Genomic DNA, 24,953 nt, shown 5'->3' with positions numbered 1-24,953 from the left:
AAACGGTCTATGATGGCTTTTCTGTATGGAGAAACTTGATATAGGAGAAATGGTTAATAGGCTTTGTCTGATATCAAAATGCCCAATAAAATAAAGATTGAATTGAAAGAAATTGGCAAAGATTTATTCGAGTTATTGGTCTCCAAATTGATCGTTGTCTATCAATTTTATTAAAGAAGTGTTCTCTCATTTAAACACTTGTTACGTTTAAAAAAAAAAGTACCAATAACGTGAGCCAGCGCCGAACTTTTTGGGATGAGCATTCCAGATATTTGCGAACCCCATGATGGCGAATCTAAAAAGACTGACATGTGCGAGTCTCGCTTTGATGTCGATTTCCGGCAAGAGTAGCTTCCCTTCGTACAAATATTGTCGAAAAACAACGAAACAGTCATTCAAAAGGCTTTCGACGTGTCTCAAAATTTTCGTTTAAATTAAAGAATTGTCAAGAGAGATACAGATCGTATACATTGGTTACAAAATTGAAATGGCGACCTTATTTTGACATTTTTTAAACAATGGGTGTACAGAAAACTACAGCAGGTTAACTATCGTCTATTTTAGATATTTTCAAATGTGAAATTGTCAAAGTAGGTTTTATTTTTGAGAGACACACTATATCAACTGCTTGGTCTGTGTTATGCTTAAGTTATATGCAAACTAATGCATGTTTAAACATGATATTGATAAAATACTCATTTACAACCAAAATAGATTTCATTATTTAGCATCTGTGACTGGGTTAAAGAATTATGACATCATTTGTTACTTATTGTGATGAATGATGAAGTATATGTTCGTGATTTTTTACTCTGCTGAAGACTGAGACAAATTAGTCTAATTCAAGGCTAGCTAAGGAACCATACAATACACCTTATCGCTATTTGTCCGCCATTACTGGACATCACACAAGTTCCCGTAAAATTTTGACGTCATAATAGAAAATATCTGACGCCACAATGGAAAAGTGATTGTTGTAAGACGTCAAAAGTTCGAGCAGGACTGATTCTCGGGTCAAGCGGGATTAGCGATAAGGTGTATGTTGCTCTTATGGTCCTTAATAAATTTTTGACAATTTGCAAACCATAGAGCTACTATGTGTCAGCAAATTGTCAAAAAATATAATGAACGTAAGAGCTAAGGTTCTGCAGCTATATTCAAGGCCAACAAAAAACAAGTTTCCAATTTAGATTTTATGCATGAACTGCTACAGTTGACCTGCGGTCATTTGGGGGGAAACATGTCATGGAACATTGTGACACAAATATGTATTTGCTTTGTGACATCAAGTATTTCAGGGAAAAATCACCAGTTGAAAGATCATGTCATGATGAACATGTATTATATTTTACCATTAATAATGTCAGGTGCACAGTCTCACTAATTTACGACAAAAAGTGTTGAGGTGACAAGTGGAAAATTTAGATAGTAGTCCAAATAATGATGATTACTTGAAAGGCTGTTTTATTTTTTTTTTGCTGTGATGCCTTCCTACTACACATAGGTGATACAGCAAAAAAGTGAAATAGCCTTTCAAGACGTCATAATTATTTGGATTAATTTAGATACATGTAGGTGATTATGTGATGAAATTAGTATCTTTGCAGTCTTAGAAGAGTTTCTAAATCATTACTATAATGCAGGTTTCTATATTTATTGATTTAAAATAATTGATAGATAATATTTCTTGACTTAAAATTGTTTTTTGTCAACTCTTTCTTTGACTTTTTTTGTTGCTTCTTGATGGTTCTTGTCACTTATTTGTTTATTCCTATTTTTTAAAATGATATTGTTAGTTGAATAAGCGCTTAGTCTAAGTGATTCATTTATTTGTGTAAACAAACAGAAGATATGAAAAATATTTAATCAACTTGTGCAATTTAAAGCTCCAAGCTCAAACTCTGACAATAACAAGAAATCTTCAAAAAACTGAGTTGCACAGCGGCGGATTTAGAGGGTTTTTCAGGGGGCCCGGGCCCCCCCTTTTGTGGGAAAAATTTGGTTGATTATATAGGGAATCACTGAAGCATGACTGGAGCGGGCCCCCTCTTAGGAAGTCAGTGGGCCCCCCCTTATCATAATTTCTGGATCTGCCACTGGTGCAATATGCACACATCTTGAAAGTACAGGCAAAAAGATTTAGAGCTTTTAATCAGACTGCTATTTGGTGTAGTCAGACACATTAATAGTGGGAACTTGTTCCAGAAATAAATTTTACAGTGCATATGCAAAAGACAGAAAACAGAAATTAAGTTGAAGATTTTGTATTCTAAATTATTAAAATTATTTGTATTTACAAAAATGTACTTGTACTAACTGCACATTTTTATGCCCTGTCTAAAACAACTATTTCAGCCAACAAATTACTAAAATTGCTTTAAAAACTGAAACAAAATGACATTAATTAGGTATGTTATTAAAGTAATTATGGATTAAATGACTGTGTGCATCTTATTTTCACTTTTGTTTTTGTAACGTTAAATGTCTATTAGATTTGTTTTGTTTTTTTCTATTTACAGGTGGTGGAAACATGCAGACTATGAAAGGACAGTTAGGATTAAGGAGCAGTGGTAAGTTGAAGTACAATAATTTGTTTTTACTTGTAATAACTGCACATTTTTACCCCCTTTCTAAATCAACTATTTCAGCCGACTGATTACTAGTTATGGGGCAACCATTTTACTTTGAATTACTGTCATTTTAAATGATCTTATTCTATTTTAAAGAATTACCGGTAGATAAATTGTTACTGAAGGTGCAAAAAAAGAATATTCATCTAGCCAAAAATGTTGTTTGTTTGATTGGGTTTTTCAACTGGAAAGATGTTTTAAACATAATCCCTGTTTAAAGTTAAATAATTGTCAAAAGAAGGTGTACAAACAACCAATATAAAGAAATAAACTGAAAACACAATTTGAAAAATTGCATGTACATATGTAGGTATGTATGTAAAGCAAAATATGGTCCTATGAAATATTGTCCCCCAAGACAATAATTCATGGCTTTGTATCATGAAATATTGTCCAGAGAAGGACCAATTTCCATATGAAATTTTGTCCATATACAGACAATATTCATAGATGAATAGTATGAAATTTTGTCTTGTTGAAGGGAGGTTATCCAAAGTTACATTTTGTGTATATTGTGACAATATTTCATAGATGGATTGTTATGAAATTTTGTCTCAAGAAAAGGGGGTTATAGACATTTAATATTTTGGATATTTTTAAAATGTTTTATTTGATTGATAATAACAAATATACCTGCTTCATTAATTTATGAAGCAATTTATGGTTATACACAGTAAATTTCATGAAAAATATTTTTTTTAAAAACCAGAAACGCTCGCAATTTCTTGGCAGAGGAATCCTCAGGGAAGACATAATTAGATTAAGAAATATTTTCGTGGACAGTATTTCACAGTGAAATATTGTCATGGACAGAATTTCACAGTGAAATATTGTCATGGACAGTATTTTATTGTGTAATATTGTCCAGAAGGAGGTGACAAAATTTCATCGGCAAGGACAGTATTTCATTATGAAAGTGTCCGTGGACAAATATTCTATATGAAATTTTTCGGACGGACAATATTTCATGGGGGACATTATTTAATGTTACATGTATGCATCAGATGATTATGCAAAATAAAGATTTCGACTCTCTGACGGGAAGCTTTTGTAATAAGACGGTTTATCTTTTAGATATATACATGTATGTAGTTTGCTCAGTTTTGAAATTTCATAGCTGTCATAATTTGATCTTTTTGTCCCCTGCGCAACATGTTGCAGGGGACATAGAAATACCGGACAGACGGACGTCTGGTCTTGTTAGAGCTCTCATGTGTACAATTCTTGCCAGAATTTTCTGAAACTTATATCATAGGTTTATATCAGCAATGTCTTTGAAGAGTTTGAAAATCAGTGCCAATCAATTATTTTTAAAAGGGTTAAGCCCCTTGGAAATATTAATTATATGGAAAATTGCATTGTTAGCGCTCTCATGTGTACAATTCTTGCCAGAATTTTCTGAAACTTATATCATAGGTTTATATCAGCAATGTCTCAGACTAATTCGAAAATCACTGCTGATCAAATATTTTTAAAAGAGTTATGCCCCTTGGAAATATTGATAATATGGAAAATTGTATTGTTAGCACTCTCTTGTGTACAATTCTTGGAAAAATCACATTGCATTTGCCTTGTTCCTTGGATAGATAAAATATGTGCAACGCAGGGGACATTGGAACTCTGTTCTTTTATTACGATGTCGCTTTAAAATGCCATTCTATTGAATTTGATAAGTATTGATGAATTCATTTAAAGTTAAACTGAAAGAAAATTTTTATGTTCTACATTTTCAGCACATAAAGGTAAGATGTCTTGAAGAACAATGGTATTATTATTTTGTTGGTTTTAAATTACAAGAACAAACTTTCTTTTATATTTACTTTAAACTTACATCATTGCTACTGTTATCACATCATGTCTTTTCCAGAGGCCTACAACAAATAAATCATTGAAATTATTTTTCTTACAACCAGCCATTTGAATTTAAAGCAATTGGTGATAAATATTGAAATGTAAGGAAGTGACTACCTTAGATTAACCCTTAGTTTCACCAGAGCAGCTTTGGTTAAAACATCTGATAGTTTATAAAACAATTCATAATAAGATTTAAAAAGAACTGAAAATTTCAGAAAAGCTGGTTAACACATGCATGGTTTTGATTGTGTCTAAGGAAATTTCATTTGTTGAAATAGTAGATACTTTTTTTTTATTGATTAACCATTTGAAGAATGTTGATCCATTACATAGAATTATTATTCCCCTGCAAAGAAAGTTGGTTTGTTTTGGTTTTTTTTAGGGGGATTTACAGGAATAGCCCTGTCCGTCTGTCTGGCTTATGTGCTTTGAAAGTGCAACTCCAGCTACACGACTAGATGTATATTGATGAAACTTTATAATTTTACTTTAGTTATCTATGTTATGTTTTGTAGACTGTTTTTTGTCTTTTTTTTTTTTTTTTTTTTGCTGTGGCGTTTTCCATTTTTCTTCAAATTATGAGTTTGAATATCCCTTTGATATCTTCTACCTGAGGATGTACATAAGGGTATATAATGCAGTCTAACATGTTAAAGGGGAGATAATACAATTTGCAGGATAGGGGTATCCTTTTGTGAATTGACTCACAGTTCTAGCTTTATAAAAAATCTTTTATTTATCTGTGGGATCAAATAAGTTCAATCATTAATTCATATTCAAAACTAAACAAAATGTGGAAGTAATAGCTCTAAAACTGAGTGAAGAAAATTATGGTTACAAATTTAATCTTTTTATACAGATTTATATTTAGGTCTAATAAGTTGGGGAAAAACCCATATCACTCGAGTAGCTTGAGATGAAAAATTATCATACAGAAGATCAAAGACAAATTTATGAAAATAGCTTTAAAATTAAATATAATATCCTAAATGGAGTAGATAATTACAATGTTTTCTATTTCAGCTCATTCTACTACATCAAGTAAGACAACTCCTGTATATTTCTATTTCAGCTCTAGCTTCTACTCAATAAGATAACTACCATATTTACTATTTTAGCTCTGTCTCCTGCTCAATAAGATAACAACAGTATTTTCTATTTTAGTTCTAGCTCCTATTCAATAAGATGACTACCATATTTTCTATTTCAGCTCTAGCTCCTACTCAATAAGATAACGCCATTATATTTCTTTTTTATCTCTAGCTCCTACTCAATAAGAAAACTACAATAATTTCTATTTCAGCGATAGACTCCTGCTCAATAAGATAACTCTGATATTTTTAATTTCAGCTCTATCTCCTACATCAAGGAAGATTATGTCTGATAACAACAATATTTTCTATTAAAGCTCTAGCTTCCGCTTAATAAGATAACAACAATATTTTCTATTTCAGCTCTAGCTCCTACATCGAGTAAGATAACAACACAATATCTGGTACTGGATCATATGAATAATCACTACAGAAAAGTTGTTGGTGCTAAGTGTAAGTGCTGATTATAGATGAGGAAAAAAACAAATATATGTGTCAGAAATATCCAAACAATGATACAGTGTATAGGATATAGTCCCCTGGCAAGGAAAAATATGAATTAAATGAGATTCAGGGTATATAGCAATGAGAGAGCAACCCTGTATTATCAAAATACATTTTTTTTTGCTATTGCTATTGCTCATCTGGCATGTTTTTAATTTTTATCTGTACCATTCAAATGTATTTTTTAAAGGATGAAATATACTTGGGTAATAGTATAGATAGAATTTAATTAAAAAAAACTTTTTCACAATTTTTAAAAAGATGGGACTGTCAGTAAATGTTCATGAGACGATGTAAAAGAATTGTTTATGAAAAAATCGTTATAATCCAAAGGAACTGAGGAAAAATGCAATTCAACACACTGAGAGTTGCTGCCACACCTTTAAATATTTTTTTGAATACCCTCACATAACAGCAAGTTCGTAGAAAAAGAACAGAAAAAATATGAATGTTTTGAAATATGTAAAATTTGGATCTTCCTTTAAAAAAACAAGATAAAAAAAGTTGGAAAATTGATAAAATTGAAATTGGCTGTTTGTTAGAAAGAGCTAAACACAAAAACAAGTATTTACAAGAATTATTTCAAAAATCACTAGAAATCTTACTTAGAAGCACAAAAAAACAGAAACAAAAAATGTATGTGCTATTTGACAGTTTGTATAAAAAAAAGTTAGCAAAAGAATCTATACAGATTTTAGGGTATTGAGAAATAATAATTTTTGCACCAGGACAACAAATTATTTAATTTTAAATGTTTAAGCCTGTACTTATAAAATGTATGGTTTTCTTTCAACAGCTGCCATCGATAACAAACCACCAAAGGCTCTCAAAACTAGCCAAAAGAGTAAGTTATTTCTTTGTACACTAAAGTTTAAAACAATTCTTTATTGTATTCATTTTCAATGAGTAGGTTTTGGTAAGAATTGAAATTATGAGAAATTGGAATTATAATATTAAGATAAAAGATTTGTCTTTGTTGAAAAAATATTACTGTTAGTCAAAATTATATAGTCAATATATTAATTTTGTTCTAACAATGTTGAGGGGGACTAATTGCATACTTTAGACATCTACAGCCAGGTCTCAGTCCTTTGTTGGACTAACCATTTATTATAAGATTTAGGTCATGTTCAATATTTCATGGTATTCTATTTCATGTAAAAAATCAGTTTTTTGTCTCGCCTTGACAGAGTCAAAAAGCGAGACATAGGTATGCTGTTTCCGGCATTGGTGACGGCAGTGGCGGCGGCGTCAACAATGTATTAGTTTGTGATTAGGTCTAGTTCATGGTGAACCACTAGTGTTAGGTCAATGATATTTGGTATGCAGTTGTATTAGCATTGGCACATCTCATTACCATGGAGATTATTTGGCCCCGCCTCCTCAGTTAAGGTCTATTGACTTTGAAACTTTGCTTAGTTTACATGTATTAGTTTGTGATAAGGTTAGTTTAAGGGGAACTGTTAGTGGTAGGTCAATGATAATTGGTATGCAGTTGTATAAGTATTAGCACATCTCATTTCCATGGAGAATATTTGGTCCTTACCCCTCAGTCATGGTCTATTGACTGAAACTTTTGCTTTAGTTTACATGTATTAGTTTGTGATTAGGTCAGTTTAAGATGAACCACTAATGTTAAGTCAATGATATTCGGTATGCAAATGTATTGGCATTTGCAAGCTTCATTTCCATGGAGATTATATAACCCCACCCCCTAATTATGGTTCATTGACTTTGAAACTTTTACATAGTTTACAAGTTAATGTTTGTGTTTAGGTTTGTTTAAAGGGAATGACTTATGAAAAGTCAATGGTATTTGGTTTGCAGTTGTATTAGCATTGGCACATCTCATTTCCATGGAGATTGTTTAGCCCTGTACCTTCAGTCATGGTTCATTGACTTTGAATATTTGCATAACTTACATGTTAAAGTATTGCTATTTTAATTTCAACATTTGCATTATCAAAATAACAAATAGGCGAGACATATCTATGTGTTAACAGTTTATTTAGATGAAAAGTTAACTACTAACATTTAACTTGGTATAAGAATGCATCTAGGCCAATGAAAACCCATCCATCAAAATTAGGCTTATAAATTAAAACACATCATGCTTGAGTGACTGACCTTTACATCTTAGTTCAGATCTTGGATGCTTAACAACCTAAAATCACATAACTGGGTATAAGTTATGCATCCATTTGAATTTAACAGACTTACATCCAAATCAGGTCACTTTGATCTACATTTCATGTTTCAGTGACTTTGGATAAGTTTTGCATTCAATTTCAGTTCTCTGATACAAAGTGACCTAAAAATAATTTAAAAGATGCATCTAGAGGAGCTGGTGTATCAGCTTCCTTCAAGACTAAGGTCACTCAAACCTATCTCATGTTGCAGTGTCTCTAGTTAAGTTTTACATTTACATGTACCTGGTAAGTCTAGGTGGGCCAATAACCTGTTCCATGTACTTGTTTAAGGGGTATAATAGCTTCCAACCAAAATTGGTCACTATGATCTACAGTTGGCACATGGACTTTGATAAAGTTATATGTCCTTGTTTAGGTCCAAGATACTGAATGAGCTACAGTTATATATAATGTTAAGTGAATTTATAATGACCTACAACTAAACATCTTAGTGAAGGGATGATTCCATGCAGCATTCATTCTATCAAAGCTATTTCTTCAGTACGCTATAACCAGTAATCATATTTAGATGTATTCTGTAGTTTATCACAGCCATAATTTTCATTAAATGCAGTCATTTTGACAAATAGTTCAGCCCTTTTAGCTTTGAAATTAGATTTTCTGTTCATAAGTTTCAATAATTACATAAGTTTAAAGGACAAGTAGGTTAAGAAGGTTGAACTTTTCTGGATAACATATGTTTTTAGATAAGTTGATTTAGAATGCAATAATTTGATATATAGGTTTAAAGTGTCAATTCATTAAATTTATACTTAACCTAACATTGTAATATTTTGGTATTTAAATTAGTTGAATTAATTGTTTGTTTTCAATGAACTTCAAGGTCATTATGACTTTCTCAAACCTCATTTATATATGAAATATAGATTAGGAGTAAAAAAAATGATTGGTATAAGAATCTGTTGTCAGAATGTTCACATTTAAGAATAAAAAACATGTGAAAACTGATAAGACAAAAATCTAAAAAGTTTTATTTGTATGTGTTTTTAGACCAATATATTGTTTTTTTTTATTCAACTCTGTTTCAGTACGTGATAGACAAACAAGAGATTATGTAAAGAAAACTGGAACTCGTCCCCCTTCTAGAACAATTCCTTCGAGAACTCATTCACAGATGCAGTATTATGATCAGGATGATTATGATGATGAAAATCAATGGGTATGTTTTTCATTTCTCTTGCCTCTGCCTGTTGTTCTAAAGCAAAACAGTGTTTTTATTTCAATTGTTGCTCTGTCATTTACATCACCTACTGTTAACTTCTCTGATTACCGGTATGCCCATTTCAGAATACATTTTTATAAAAGATCATCATTGTTATACAGTAGCTTTCATGCATCACAACTGCATGCAGTATATGAGACATTCATTGACTATGAAATTTTCCCCTTGTTGAAATATATAGTTTTCATAGAAGTTTGTTAAAAAAAAAATGTTATGACAGTCTTTTTGATGTATTCACACATTTCTGTTTCTAGCAGAATTTGATGGTTGACTCCATTAGCCATGTATCAATGCTTTTGGAACTTTACATTGTTTGAATGCATGAATGAGGATTTTCATATGTGTATGCTACTGCTTGTTGCATTAGCATCTAGGATATTATTTCAAAGCAGACTATAATGTTTTTCCCCTTTTGTCATTCATTATGGACTTTTTACATTGTTGAAAGTTTAAGCTTTTTGGTTAAGTGTGTTTATATTGATACATACATAAGACACTTGGGTAAGTGGTTAAGATAGCACCCCTACACTTTAGTTTCAAGCAGCATATGAGACCCTGTTTCCTAATTCATGCTTCAGGGATTTTGCTTTCGGTTGCTTATGTCACAAATTATACTCTGGTCTAAGACAATATATTATATCACTGTCGGATGTCTGTACAAAGATAACTCAAGTATGCTTAATGATCCTTACTAGATTTTTACATAATGTTGTGTTCTATAAGGACTTGGTACCTTTGAACTTTGACTATTAACAGATTACTTTCTCTTACATGACTGAATTTTATTTTTTAGCTATGATCTTGTATAATTAGTAGACAAAGAGAATTGTAAACAGCAAAAATAAACAACATGACAAGATTTATACAAAGCTAAAACATGACCAAAATCATTAAATCAACTCCTCATAGGAATTATTTATATTCATTCTTTGCATTTTAATGACCAGTCTCAGATAGTATATGGGTGGGTGGGTATTTTTCCAGTCCGTATGTCCGTCCATTCTTCAGTCCCAATGGAGATTAAGATTTTTGGTGAAGGTAGTTAACCTTGAAATTGTGGTCACATTAACTTGAACTTGGTACACATCTTCATTATGAGGTTAACTTTTAAAGTAAATGCCAAATTAGGATTTTGACCCCGATTTCTCAGTTCACTAAACATGTAAATATAGTCTATTGACACATATTCTGTTTGGGATTATATTAAAAAGTAAAATAGGTATGTAAAAATGTAAATGGAAAAAATAAGCTTGGTCTTTATATTCCTCATGGTCCCAGATGAAAGAGTCTGACTCTTGGAGCCTCTAGATTTGTTAGGGTCTTTTTATCAACTGGAAAAAAATCAACTTAGAATGGACACAAAACAATGAAGTTATGGCAAGGCATGGCTTTTTTATATCCCTTGACCTTTTGCAATACAAATACAGCCTTTGTTTTTCAGCAGTATAAATAATCTTTATTCCAACAGAATATCAGACAATTTTCATTGTCCTTGTTCACAAAGATAACCTTTTTTGGTAGATATGTGCCCTTGTTTATATTTAACATGTATTTTTTCCACAATGTGAATATTGACAACTTACAATTTGTATTTTTCTTAAGGGAGAATATGATCCTGATGATGAAGAGGAAAGACTTGTTCAGACTATAATGAGAACTACATTGAAGCCTAAAAGTAGTACCAGTGTAAATGCCACCCATGGTTCAGTGACCGAACCAACAGAAAGACAATATGAAGATTATGCTCATACAAATGTAACACAACAACCAAGGGCAATGTCTGCAAATTCTAAATGGATGAAAACTAGAAATATTATGACAGCAGTGAGGGCTGTTACAGCACCAACATCAGCTCGAAAAGATAAAACGTATGATGGAGATTTAATTGAAAAGAGATCACATGCATTTACAGAGGAAAAGCCATTTACACCGAGGACATTAAAAACTAAAAATAGATCATCAAGGTTAAGTGAATACAAATATTACACTCCTCCTCCTCAGAAGAGGTCGGGAAAGAAACAGGAAGAAGAAGATCATGAAACAAAGAAAAAGGAAACCCCAGCACCAAAACCAAGGCCTAGACAAAGTGCTAAATCTCCACAGAGAGTTGATGCTTCTATGACTGACACATTAATGTTTGAAAGTCTCCAGAGTCGTGATTTCTCAAGATTCAAGGATAAGGAAGAATTAGTTCCTAAATTAGACATTTCTTTGGACAAAGACCACATGAACTGGCTCCAGGAGCAACAGTATAGAAATACAGTTAGAGAAAAGAGTGGAACATTAAGGTCTTCAATGGGCCGTATCCAGGAGGATGAAATGATGCATAGCACTGACTTTGACCAGACAAGGGATATGTCAACACTAGGCAAATCAAGTACAAGGTTAGTCAAGTTACCCGTTTTCACAAAAATTTAATGGTATATAAGAATATGATACATTTTTCTTCAACAATATGCAAAATCTATAACCATAGGGAAAGCATTTGAAAATAAAATGTTGAAAAATTCAGAGATATCAATAACAAATTGTTTTAACTACTAACATATATTCATAGAGTATAAAATTGAGAATGGAAACATGGAATGTGTCAAAGAGACAATAACCCGACCAAAGAACAGAAAACAGCCCAAGGCCACCAATAGGTCTTCAACACAGCAAGAAAATTCCCGCACTTGTTGGCGTGCTTCAGCTGGCCCCTAAACAATAATGTATACTTGTTCAGCGAAAATGGACGTCACACTAAACTCCGAAACATATAAATGAGCCAAAATTTAAAAAAACATACAAGACTTACAAAGGCCAGAGGCTCCTGACTTGGGACAGATGCAAAAATGTGGCAGGGTTAAACATGTTTGGTGATATTTCAACCCTCCCCCTATACCTCTAGCCAAGGTGAAATGAACAAACACACAGCAATACGCACAGTACAACTCAGTTCAAAAGAAGTCAGAGTCCAATTTTAGAATAGGTAACAGAAGAAACCAAGCAAAATGACAATGATCAACATAAATAAACAAAGGACTACTAGCAGTTACTGACATGCCAGCTCTAGACCTCAATTAAACTGATTGAAAGATTATGTCTTCATCATATGAAAAGAGTGTATGTATGTTCTGAAATCCTGTTCGAAGTTGGGGTTAATACTATAAACATTGTCAAAGACATTTGACAATTACAATATTTTTCAAAGTGGTAAATAGAATGATATTAAGGGAATATGTAAATGAATAACAAATTTTAGAAATTATATTGAAAAAAAGATTTGATGAATAATTGATCAAATGAATAAATGAATGTAATTTATATTACAGGGGTTTTGGAAACACATCTGGCAGTCAGCGACTACATAAAGAGTAAGGACATTGTGTTGTCAACCTGTTAACTAATTATTGTAAACTGCTGTAAACAGAGTCTTATTATGTTTTCATTTTTTTGAATTAAAAGTGAAAGAAAAATAATAAAAAGTTGTTAAATATGAATTTTTATAATTTCAATGTCAAATTTTTCAATCTTGCATTTATTTATGTCTCCAACATATTAAAATGTAAAGAATAAAGCTTAAAATAATTTGGATTCAAAATAAAATATCCACTTTTAATTTTTTTTAAACTGTTAACAGCAGGTAATCTTTCTATGTCTATGCACATTCTAATTTCCCTTCGGTTTGGTGGAAGTCTACTACACATATCTTTATTTCTCATTGATTTTTACATATATACCTTTTTTGCATCTGACAAAATAAGAGCTTAGCTTTTTGATTTTTTAGAGTAGAATATCTTTAGCTTTAGAATCTAAAAATCTAGAAATTTTTTCTTACAACTACTGAAACATTCCATGTTGAAAATTAATTTAACATTAAATTCATGCATGTTCTTTAGTTTCTTTTGCAGTAGTAAAGAATCAGAAAAGGGCTTTAAAATTTAGCTTTCAGTTGATTACAAGGACTTAAACAAATTTTGATATACAAAGTTACATTTTATTTTAGATTTGCATGATGAACAGTCAACCTTATATTACAGCATTTGAACCTGGACTCAAAGGGGCTGTTACTATAGTTACATTGTATTCTAGAATGCTCCCAAGTAGTCTTCCCTTGCTTCTGGACTCTAATAAAAACAAAAACAAAAATGTCTTTTTTTTCTAAGAAAATCTATTGAAGCACAATGTACTCGCGGAATATTAAAGATAAACGGTTTAGTAGAGAAAGAATTAGTTCCCTTTGTCTGGTTAGTGGTTAGTAGTTAAGTGCTATTAAAACTCACTAAAATTTGCATGTAAGTTCTGATTTAGCAGTAGATCTGTAGCATTTAAAGTTAACAGTGGATTCTTGTAAATGGTGCTTCAACAAATTTTTTAAAAAGTTTGTTAATCATATTTAACAAATTAGCATTTGTTGACATTTTTTTTTCAAATTTTCACATATTTCACAGGCTAGTTCAGTGACAAAACACAATTAATTGTAAAATTAAGTAAATTTCAAGTAAAATTGCATTACTTGACTAGATTGCTCACAATTTTCCACATTTATGTACTATTATTATCATCAGTGGCCACCAAGCTAAGAGAAGCAAAATGTGATCTGATATAAATGATTTTTATATGCTGTAATTAAAGAAACACTGTGTATATTTCAGACATTTTGACATATCTAAAAGTCCACGTCTTAAGTTGGCGTAAGTGAAAGCATGATCAAGTTGGTTAGTTGTTGATTTATTGTTCTGTAATTTTTATTGAGCTGATTTTTGCCTCTAAGAATGCTTGCAGACCCTTGTTTGTCAATGTTTTTGATGAGTACCCAGAACTCACGGAGTGAGAAGCCTGGTTAAAATTGTTAAATCTGTCATAAAAGTCAACAGACTAGCATAGAAATTAAATAAATTGCAACTGTTTTAATTCTTTTTGATTATATATATATATAATACCCCCACCACCTCCTTCCACGTCCTGGTAAGAAATAAACAAAATTGAATAATAACAGATAGGAAATGTTGAGTTTGTAGATTTTTTTTCCTGAGCGTAAATAAATTTCATTTTGAAAAATTGCCTTTGTGAAATGATACAGTCATTTATTTGTTTTGAGGAATTATTATTGGGACTCTGTTTGCTAGTGTTGATTGGAGTTTAATGTCAGGGAAGTAAAAAAATCCCATACTGCACAATTACTGTAAAATTATACAAAATTTTATGGAAAATAATAATTTAAAAATGTTAAAAACAATGTAATATACAAGCATTTATATCAATAAAATTGCTTGTACAGACAGTATTATTTGCTATGGGAAAATTTTATTCTTCCTTATTATTTATTAAGAGAATACACACTAAAGTAAAATAAGATATTGGTTTTTACCTGTTTACCTTTTATGTGTTTCTTATGTAATATTGTTTCCTTCCTATGTTTTCCTTCCAAATATTGTTTTTGTTATTTATGTAGCCTAATCTATTTATTGCATGTATTAATAAAATGTCATACAAATGTTTAACTTTTCTCTTTTAATTTATTGATGACTATTTTGTATTTACAATTTCTCCATGGAATGTTTTGGTTTTTAGGAACTTAGCTTATGAGCACACTAATGGTAACGCAGATTAAGGTACACTCCCAGATTTCAGTTTAAACATGATTTCAGTCCTGCCTGTCTTCTTTCTTGTCTTGCTTTTTGTAGACTCTTTAAAAATATTTTATAAAAATAGTTGATGGTCTATTTGTTTTACCCACTGGCACTGCAAACAGTATTTGGTGTACATGTTCTATGTAAGCACAAATCTTCCTATATGCTCTCATACATGCAACTCCTCCTACATGGCTATATGGATATTGATGAAACTTTACATAGTTATATAACACTATCTGAGGATGTTTATAAAGGAATATAATCCCAGTTCCACTTATTAAAGGGGAGATAATCAAGTTTACTTACTTAAATATTACAAACTGTGGAAATAATCTCTTGGTGTGTCTAGCATTGTTTTTGTTTTATAAATGTTTACCACAAATCCTACCTACCGACATAGGAACAATGATATTTTCTATGTAATATATCATATATTACCAACATTACAATCGTTCATCTTTTTACAAATTTGCAACCAAAACCAAACAGGTGTTGTTCAATTAACTACTAGTAGTTAGTTCCATTTGAATTTATTTGGGATCTGGTTTTTGAAAAAGCAATTTCAAAGCTTATATTGATTTCAATATGGTTCAGGAGAAACAGCTTTCCTTATGGTGACTAAAAGTTGCACATGAGCAAATTTAGTCATAACACCTGATTTTTTTTTTTAAACAGCTCTTGATAAATTTTAGATAAAAGTGAAATCTTTCAAGAAAATTGAAAAATCTTTTTCGTTTGTACCCGGTAATATGATACCAGTCAAACTTGTTAGGTGTTGATGACTTTTATTCCTTTCAGTGAAAAATAATTGTGTGCTGTAGCTGAAACATGGGTCTCCACATGAAATTCTAGTAATTCCTGAATCTAGAAAAGTTGTATATTTGAATTGGAAAACCTGGTCATGCAATTATAATGGAGAATTAGGCACGGAAAAAGAAAGGTGACGATTGGGGAAAAAGTAAATGGAGAAAGCTCCCACTTAATCCCTCTTAGTTGTTCAAGTTGGTACTGTTTGTGTAGCTTCATGCCTTATTGAGGTTTAAGAAAAAATACACTTGATTTTGACGTATAATGTAGTTTTGGATTGTGGTAACACAATAACGATGATTGCACACGGACAGTCTCCAGTTTCTGATAAGGAAAAGTTGTCTGACTTGATGCATCTAGTTTTACTAATCCCTATCACTTTGATTTCTATGCAACTATGTTAAGAACTCTTGCAACTCTTAGGGTTCCGTAGGTGGCCTGTTGCAAGCCTAACTTTCTGTAATTATCCAATATACCCTCATTTTCCAGTGTCAACCCAAATTTCCTGTCTGTTCCTGTTTGACCCACTATTGCAGGACCTACCTACATGTATTGTATTTATTATTAATTTTTTAACATGCACAAAATATTTCCCACTGGACATAAAGCAAATGACTATCAATCAATCTATGCAACTATACAGGTAGTTGTAATTGAGTTACTCAAATAAATAAGATTTGATTTGAGTGATTGTGCCCATTCACACTTTTTTTATGATTTTTTTGTCATCACTTGGCATCTGTTGTCCATTTAAAACAGTAACTGTGCATATCCTAAACTGCAATCTGGTAAAACATTTTAGCCATTGGTATTGTGAAAGAACAAAGACTTTTTTGATATATACTAAAAGAAAAAAAAACTTTTTGAACTCGCTATTAGGTGTAATACCACCAAATCATAGTATGTCACATCCGGTTGCATACGAAAAAGGGTCGAAAAAAAATATTCCCTTGAATTTGACAGTTGTAGGAAGGTAATCCTACACTTCATTGCAGTAAAAAATTTCTGAGTCATAAACATATATATTGGGTGTTTCAAAGCACCATTATTTTTTTATTTGGTGTTTCTATAGAATATTTTGGGAACTTGAGGTTATATGGTTACTAAAGCTTGTACACAGGAAAAAAAGGGGTGCAAATTTGATTGGTTAACTTCCAGTGATGGCTATTTTCTTATATGGGATGAAATGTTATGTGAAATTTTGTCTATAGTACTGGACAGGATAAACTTTACTCATGCCAAGTATTTCTTTATTTGAAACAAAGATAAATTCTGCGCAATTTTTTGAAAAGTGCAAATTTAACAAAGACTAATAGGGGAAAATCAATGGTGGTATTACACCTAGTATTTCATTGCCGCTTATGCATTTACCCTAAATTCTTTCCTTTCCAATGAGATTTTGGTATGTTCGTTGCCTCTTAACTGTTCGAGCCATTTTTAGACAAATTAGTTATCAATACCAACTACAATTATTGTTAGTGATTCTCCTCAATAAGTATTACATGTATGTATCTTTCTTTTGTTACTCTGTTTCATGTGTATTAATTTAGATACAACATACCAGAATTGTTTTACCTTACAGATCTTAAGCTTATCACACATTATATTATGATAAATTCACATCACACTGTAAGGCATACTCTGGATATAATAAATTGTAATAATAGTATTGCGTAGGTAGTCATATATTAAACAAAAATCTTGTTAATCTGTCAGTAGATGGATCTGGTATGCTGAGCACATATTACATTAAGACTCTGAATGTTATAAATTGTAATAACTTTGTTGGATAGGCAATCCTATATTGATCAAAGAAAAAGAGAAAGGTAAGATGTGGTTTGGCAGTGTGTCACAATGTGCTTTGTTAAATATGGAAGAGGATTTTATTAACACATCAAGATTCACTACAAGCAATGACAAATGTGTCTTCAGATAGTGGTACTGTAGTAAACAAGCAACATATAAACTTAATAATTCATTATTGAATACTTTAAATCAATGGTTCCTGGATAGTGATTAAATTTCATTAAATTTTATTTAAGCAATTATCAGCACAAATTATTGAGTACAGTTATCAGTAATTAGAAAGTTTTACATATAATTTACATATCATCAGGGGAACCTGTAAATCAATGATGCAACAACTGGATGTAAACAATGTTTTACACCTGAAATTCTGAAAGTATTTGTATTCCAAATCATTTTATCTTTACTATATATGAATATGGATTGGTAATACACAACAAACTGTATTAATGAAATTTGAGGTCACTTTATGGTATACTTACTGCATGGCCAATGCAAATGTAAACGTTTCACCAAAAGATACTAAATGGTCTTTCCAAAGTATGCAGAGGATTTCATGGAGATTCCTTAATTGCAAAGGTCTTTCTTCTTTTTGGTTTACATAAAATTACAAGTTTAGCTACAGCTAAGTAATCTTACCAGGCATAACTCAACTTCAATGTTTTATGAAACAAAAAATTTCATTTCTTTTAAATGCACATTAGAGTGAATCTTGAATGTGGTTAATCACATCATGTTGTGTGATAAATAATGCTTCAGTTTGCACATTTAGCAATTTTTTAATGCAAAGTTAGAATTCATCAGCAAAATTATATTTCATCTAGGAATTAGGGTTTGTTTGATTGATAGTTTAGAAAAGATATAAAAATCAGAAATTAAATCATCATTATCAGTGGTCATCTTAACCAGAGTTTTTTGTGTGCATTTTGTGATATATTCATAAATATAGATTGTCAATTGCATGATATTATTAAAAGAATGTGAGCACTCATCATAGAGAAATTCCCATATAGCAAAACAAAAACAACAAACTAATAAACACATAGATGTCATTATATGGATTTTGACAATACCATATAAGTCAAGCCCAAAACCAACAAGATGCAATAGAATAGTTCATCCATAAGTTGCAGGGGCCTCGGTGGCCGAGTGGTCTAAGTAGTTACTACTGTAATCACTAGCCAGTCAACACTGAGGTTGTGAGTTCGAACCCCGCTCGTGCGGGTGCACTCGACTCCAATCTTAATTGACTAGGATTGTCAGTTTTCCTATCGAAGGTCGGTGGTTTTCTCCAGGCACTCCGGCTTCCTCCACCAATAAAAACTGGCCGCCACGAAATAACCCAAAAGCGGTGCTTAAAAGTGGCGTTAAAACACCAAAAAATCAAAAACCATAAGTTGCAGTTATCTAATTTTAGAGATGAAATGATTCATCAGGCTATCTTACATTGCCATATGATCAACTAAACATATTTTTTCTTGGGCATCATATTTGATTGATTGATTGATTGGTAAATCAATCATGGTTGATTGATGATCGATTTATTAATTCATTGATTGATTGATTGAAATTTTTTCTTACTTCATCCTTCAAAGTTACACATAATTTGAACCAATAATGTAAATGAATTGTTTGTAATCAGCACTGAAAAAGTACAACAAATGAATAAATCCTTATTCACATAGAGTTTTACTGTAGAAACAGTCAAATTAATTATCACTGCAGTCATCTTTTCTCTGGTATATTGCATACTTATAAAACCCATGTTTTAACATTCCTGGTAATCAGAGGAAATTTCTGTAAGAACATGTAACAAAAGATGATTGAAACTAAGTAAAAATCTGATGATGCATTAAACGAGTTTTAATTTATAAACAGATTAAAAAAATTGTAAAAAAATAAAGAAACAACTAGTCTCAGAATTTTTTTATGCATTTTATGGTAAAATTGAGGTTACTGTTATTTGGCACATATTTTTTTACAATTTTAAAGGAAACCCATTGGTAAAGCAAATGCTTTAATCATGACTGATGCTTTATTTTACAGGGAAGAAGAACTAAAATATATGGAGTTTATGAAAGAAGTTACAGATGATGTTCTAACTAGAGGAGTTTTTACAAACAGGTGGGATATGAAAATTTAAATGATATTAAGCAACAATAAATATAAAAGGGACAGAAAAAATATATATATATATAGGTCGCTAAGGAAATAATAGCTACCTAGAATTTCACATCATTAAGATAAACTAATTTAAAATTACACTTAAAAAAACAGAGAGCTTATGATCAGTGGCAGTCAATTTCTACTTCACACTTTGCAGGTATTTAGTTACGACTGGTAAGAATTATTCAGACTTGATAAAGATATGTATGAGTAAAAACCAGAATAACAGATAACCAAATATACTGAATAATTTGTTCAAACATTAATTTTCTTAATTCTTATTACTGTAGGGTACTGAAACAGGTGTTTGAAAGTCACATAAGGAAAAAGAAAGGACAGCTAAATGAGGTAGGAAAACAAAGTTTACATACAATACATACACCACAGAAATTTTCTTTTTAAATATTAGTTTGGATATCTCCTCATGATATAGCTGCTTTGTGCTGACACTACATCAAGCAATGATTAATCAATTAATCTAAAATTTTTATATTTTTAAAATCTGTTATAAATAGTAGACATATTTCAAAGTATGTATTTAAAAACTTGGGTGTATGAAATAAATTTGAAAGTAATGAGTTGAAAGAATATACGATGGTGAAGTAGGTTTATCAGTTAGTGTTATAGAAGCTACCGGTAATATTACTGACCTGATTTTGAAAAATGGTTTTGGTATGGTACAATTTTATCAGAAGAGTCAGTTCTGGAATGTTGTCCTGAATATGCATGAAATATTTGCTACTGAATTTTAAGCAAATAACAGTCAATTAATCAATCAGTTTCAGAAAGTGCAAGCTACATTTGTACTAATGAAGAATTGTGGTAATATATTAATTATATCAAGGCCATAACTAATAGAGGATATAATGCTTTAGACACATCCGTCTGTCTGTCATCAGCTAGATAACAATCTATTTCTTGTCTGATGTTCTTCATATTTGAGAGACAGATTATTCATATCAAAACCATAAATGAGTTCTATTAAAAGAATAACAAACAGGAACCATCTTTTTGAGGTGAGCCTTCTACAAATATCACATAATTATTTATGCCTTCATTTCTTGTTGTATCCCCTTCAGAATTAGAACAAAGGTTCACTTTTTATGTGCCCGTCGTAGGCAACAGGGGCATTCAGTGTTACCCTTGACTGTCCTTCCGTAAGTCTGGCCATCCATCCATTGTTCCGTCAAATTTTCGTTTCCGCACTCTAATTTAAGTTTTCCTCATCCAAATTTTATGAAACTTAAAAATCATAGCATTGAATCTTTCCACACTTCATGATTAAATGATAACTTCACTAAGCATTGTATTAGAACAAAAGTCTATTTGGATACCCATAATAAAAAGACATTGCTGCACATTAGTGACTGCAATAGTCAATTTGAACATTGTTTGAATCATGTTATTTAGAACTTTACTTTGTCAATTTGAATACTTTTCAAATATGTAACTTCTAACTTTAATTGTTTGTATTCTAAGTAAAACATTATAAAAAGCATCATATGACCATCATCATCTCTAGAATAGTTCAACTGGTTAGTGATTGAATTTTAACATTGAAATGAATGCTGATATTTAAAGTTCTAAATCTTATCTTTCATTTTGAAGAACATTAGTATTACTTATTCACTGTATACATGGAGTTATTCTATAATTCACTTTTTTTCAGAGGAGAATGAGATCCATGTTGGGTAAAGTTCGCAATGACCTTGGAATTGCTGATGATGATGAATCTGATCTTGGAGAAAGTAATCGTATGGGAGAAACAGTATCCACCTCTTCTTTTAAATTGAGGCCTACTCTGGCTAAATTTGAACATAGTAAGGTTTCTGATGTTACATTTGATTCAACTGTGGATTCACAAAACACATACAAGTTTAAAAGTACATCATCTGCAGACATGTATAGCACCATCCACTCTGAAAATGAGGATTTATCTGCTTCTCAAGCCTTGAAAGATTACCAGATGAAGATCACCAGGAAGGAAGAAATGAGTGAAGGGGAAGTCACTCCTGATGAATCAGAAAGCCTGAAAGTTGATGAAAAACCTTCAATACAAGCAAAAGTCATACAAGTTTCATCCAAAGAGGATGATAATGCCTCTGTGCATTCAAGAGCTTCCAAAGCTAGGTCAACAGGAAATGCTTCAGTTTATTCACATGCCTCAAAGGCAATGTCTGCTGGAAAGAAATCGGAAGGAGCACAATCATCAAAACAGAGATCACAACCAGCAAGTCAACATGATGATGATACATTAACAGAAAGATCACAAAATCGTACAGAAAATGATCAGACTGATGAAGGAGAGTATGGTGAAGATGAATTTGAAAGTGATGGGGACTTCTAATCAAACCACAAATAGGATTTTTAATCATCAAATTTTGCTCAATATTGTTAAAACAACTATTATATTATATAGGAGCTTTTGTTTTATTATAATATGCTTGTTAAAACCTTTAAGGTTTAAACTTATGTTGAAGTCCTAGTACTTGACAGGGTTAGATATTCAGCATATTTTGTACATGTAATAAGATCAATTTTGTATTTTACAAAATTGTTTGAAGATGCTGTCATTGATGCCACATCTGTATTTATACACAGTGCAATGAAGTAGTGGCTAGTACAATGTTTTGATCCCTCCATTAATCTGTCGCCTCATATATGCATTTTGCTCATATAAGGGTATGGTTCATGTGAAATTTTTTGCTAAAATTCTTTTATATTATTATTTTTTTTTTTTTTTCTAGAATATATGTTGCAGCTGATTATCGTGTATTCTATTACTTTATAAACCAAATGATATAAAAATGCAAATCTGGCTTATAGTATGATGAATGTCAATCAAACAGATGGATAGGTGGACAGAGTACCTTTCTTTTATACTCCTTCAGCTTTCAACCCAGAGCCTTCAAAATTTCTAGAATGTTTGCATATAATTATATTGAAAATGTGCAGCTAACTTTCTGTACTCGTTTGGATAGTTTTGCAGATCTTCCAGATGGTAAAACTTTCTACTTAATGTGGGTATCATAAAAGTCTATTTTTTTTTTAGATTTTTGAATTTATGCTTATGTTATTCAAGAAAGCTTATTTTATCCCAAAGGTAAACTTGGGACAAACTTCATTATTAGAGACCTATCAATTTGTCAGCTTGCATTTGTAAAAGTGTATAGGCTTTTAATGATCTTGAGCTTCATACCAGACTAGAGGTTAACAGATATGTAGTTAGGTTATATGTTTGTCTGTGATATTTATGTTTCATTTCATACATTTTATCATTGTTGTGCAATTACTGGTAAGGATATCCTTTTTATTTTTTGCTTTTATATTTTTAATGGACTCACTCATGAAGATACAAGGTCCCAACTTTTGAAGAGAAAAAATGTTATGACAGGTAAAATGTTTGTCATCGGAAATACAGATAACTCATGAAAATCTGAAATACTTTCTCTTCAACTATTTCACATTTTGTAAAGATTGGGTTTTCATTGTAACAGTTTAACTTAACATAAAAGAAGAATGTTTGAAATTATAAAATTCAAATAAAAATAACAAGATACATGTATACACATACACTTTGGTCGCTATATAGCCTATCTGTCAATGCAACATAAGGCAAACATTAATCAATCAATCTATCATATGAAATGACGTAATTCTAAATATTAATTTTTGCTTGAAATATGTAGCTTTTCATATAGTTGAGAATATACAAGGTGCTTTAAAGATAAATATATTAATGTTTGAGGGTATAATTTTATATGATATTATAGAACATTAATTTAATTTCAACATTTATTATGAAAAATAATTATTTATGTAGTAAAATGAATAGGTCCAATTTCCAGTAATAAATTGGGTAGAATTTATGCCCATTATTACAGTAATACATTTGTTACAACCTGTGCTGCTAGGAGACTGGTATGTGATGTTATATCTAAACTTGTTACAACAACATCCTGATGAAGATAATAGTATAATAGTATAAATTGTTTGAAAATAACGAAGATTGTAGTGGAGCTGGGAAGGCAGATATTTGTTACAGTAGTAATGTTTTGTCCTGCTGTAAATACATTAACTTATCTCTGTCCTAAATTCCTAATGCAATACTGAACAAATTGTTTTGTTTTTTTTTTTGCTTTCATTTGGCTGTAAAACTGCAAAAGTTGAATAACTGCAAAACTTTGTCTGTAATTTAACTACATGCCATAAAAACAACTTGATGTCATGTAAAATTGAGAATGGAAATGGGGAATGTGTCAAAGAGACAAAAACTTCTGTTTTCTATGACAAAAAATATGTTGATGTATTTTAGATTTGATAAATTATATGTGTATTTATTTGGAATGTGAGTTTCAAGGAAAATTTCCATACATCAAATTATGATTGATATGTCTTCTTCCCCACTTACTCATTCTTGTATGGAATAATATTTTAGACTTCTGAATAAAAAGTAAGCCCTGATAAAAGGATCTTCTTTAAGAAGTCACTTTTTGCTACTGATGTTGTGTAGAAATTAGATCCGTCCATTTATTTATTTTAGAGCACAACTTGATATAAGCAGAATAAGAATAGTACTAAATCAATTTTTGCAACTAATAAATGCAATGAAATGTAACCATGTGGATTATCCGTCCATTGAGGTAGTTGTCTCATATCATTGTTCTTAAAGCAACATTTTTCATATACACATTTATGTTTAGTTAATATTAAATTTTTAAAAATATGATTAGTTTGTTCTTAATTGACATGTGTGATCATGATGAAGCCAGCTCACAAGTGTACATTATTACATGTGAATGACAATGTTTGTTCTTCATTGCCTTGTGTGATCATGATGAAGCCAGCCCTACTAGTGTACATTATTACATGTAAATGACAATGTTTATTCTTCATTGCCTTGTGTGATCATGATGAAGCCAGCCCTACTAGTGTACATTATTACATGTCAATGACAATGTGTGTTCTTCAATACCTTGTGTTATCATGATGAAGTCAGCTCACTAGTATACATTATAACATGTCAATGACAATGTGTGTTCTTC

At 31.2% G+C, this 24,953-nt stretch overlaps 1 protein-coding gene across 3 annotated transcripts; it reads left to right on the top strand.

Annotated features, from left to right (window-relative positions):
- The first annotated feature begins 434 nt into the window (after nt 1–434).
- LOC127737657 (spermatogenesis-associated protein 7 homolog) lies at nt 435–24,634 on the top strand. 3 transcript variants are annotated; one of them, XM_052248516.1, is made up of 11 exons: nt 435–543; nt 2,520–2,570; nt 5,939–6,028; nt 6,876–6,923; nt 9,318–9,448; nt 11,114–11,895; nt 12,826–12,867; nt 17,730–17,762; nt 19,789–19,866; nt 20,199–20,256; nt 21,578–24,634. In XM_052248516.1, exons 1-11 carry the CDS (start codon nt 519–521, stop codon nt 22,253–22,255), a joined length of 2,016 nt encoding a protein of 671 aa, XP_052104476.1. In that variant the 5' UTR covers nt 435–518; the 3' UTR covers nt 22,256–24,634. The 3 variants fall into 3 exon arrangements, with proteins under 3 accessions (XP_052104476.1, XP_052104477.1, XP_052104478.1); XM_052248518.1 differs by having other exon boundaries at nt 451–590; XM_052248517.1 differs by lacking the exon at nt 17,730–17,762.
- The last annotated feature ends 319 nt before the right edge of the window (nt 24,635–24,953 follow it).

This window comes from Mytilus californianus, unplaced genomic scaffold, assembly GCF_021869535.1.
Source record: "Mytilus californianus isolate M0D057914Y unplaced genomic scaffold, xbMytCali1.0.p SCAF_4, whole genome shotgun sequence".
NCBI classification, from domain to species: domain Eukaryota; kingdom Metazoa; phylum Mollusca; class Bivalvia; order Mytilida; family Mytilidae; genus Mytilus; species Mytilus californianus.
This window is presented reverse-complemented; position numbering and strand designations above follow the sequence as displayed.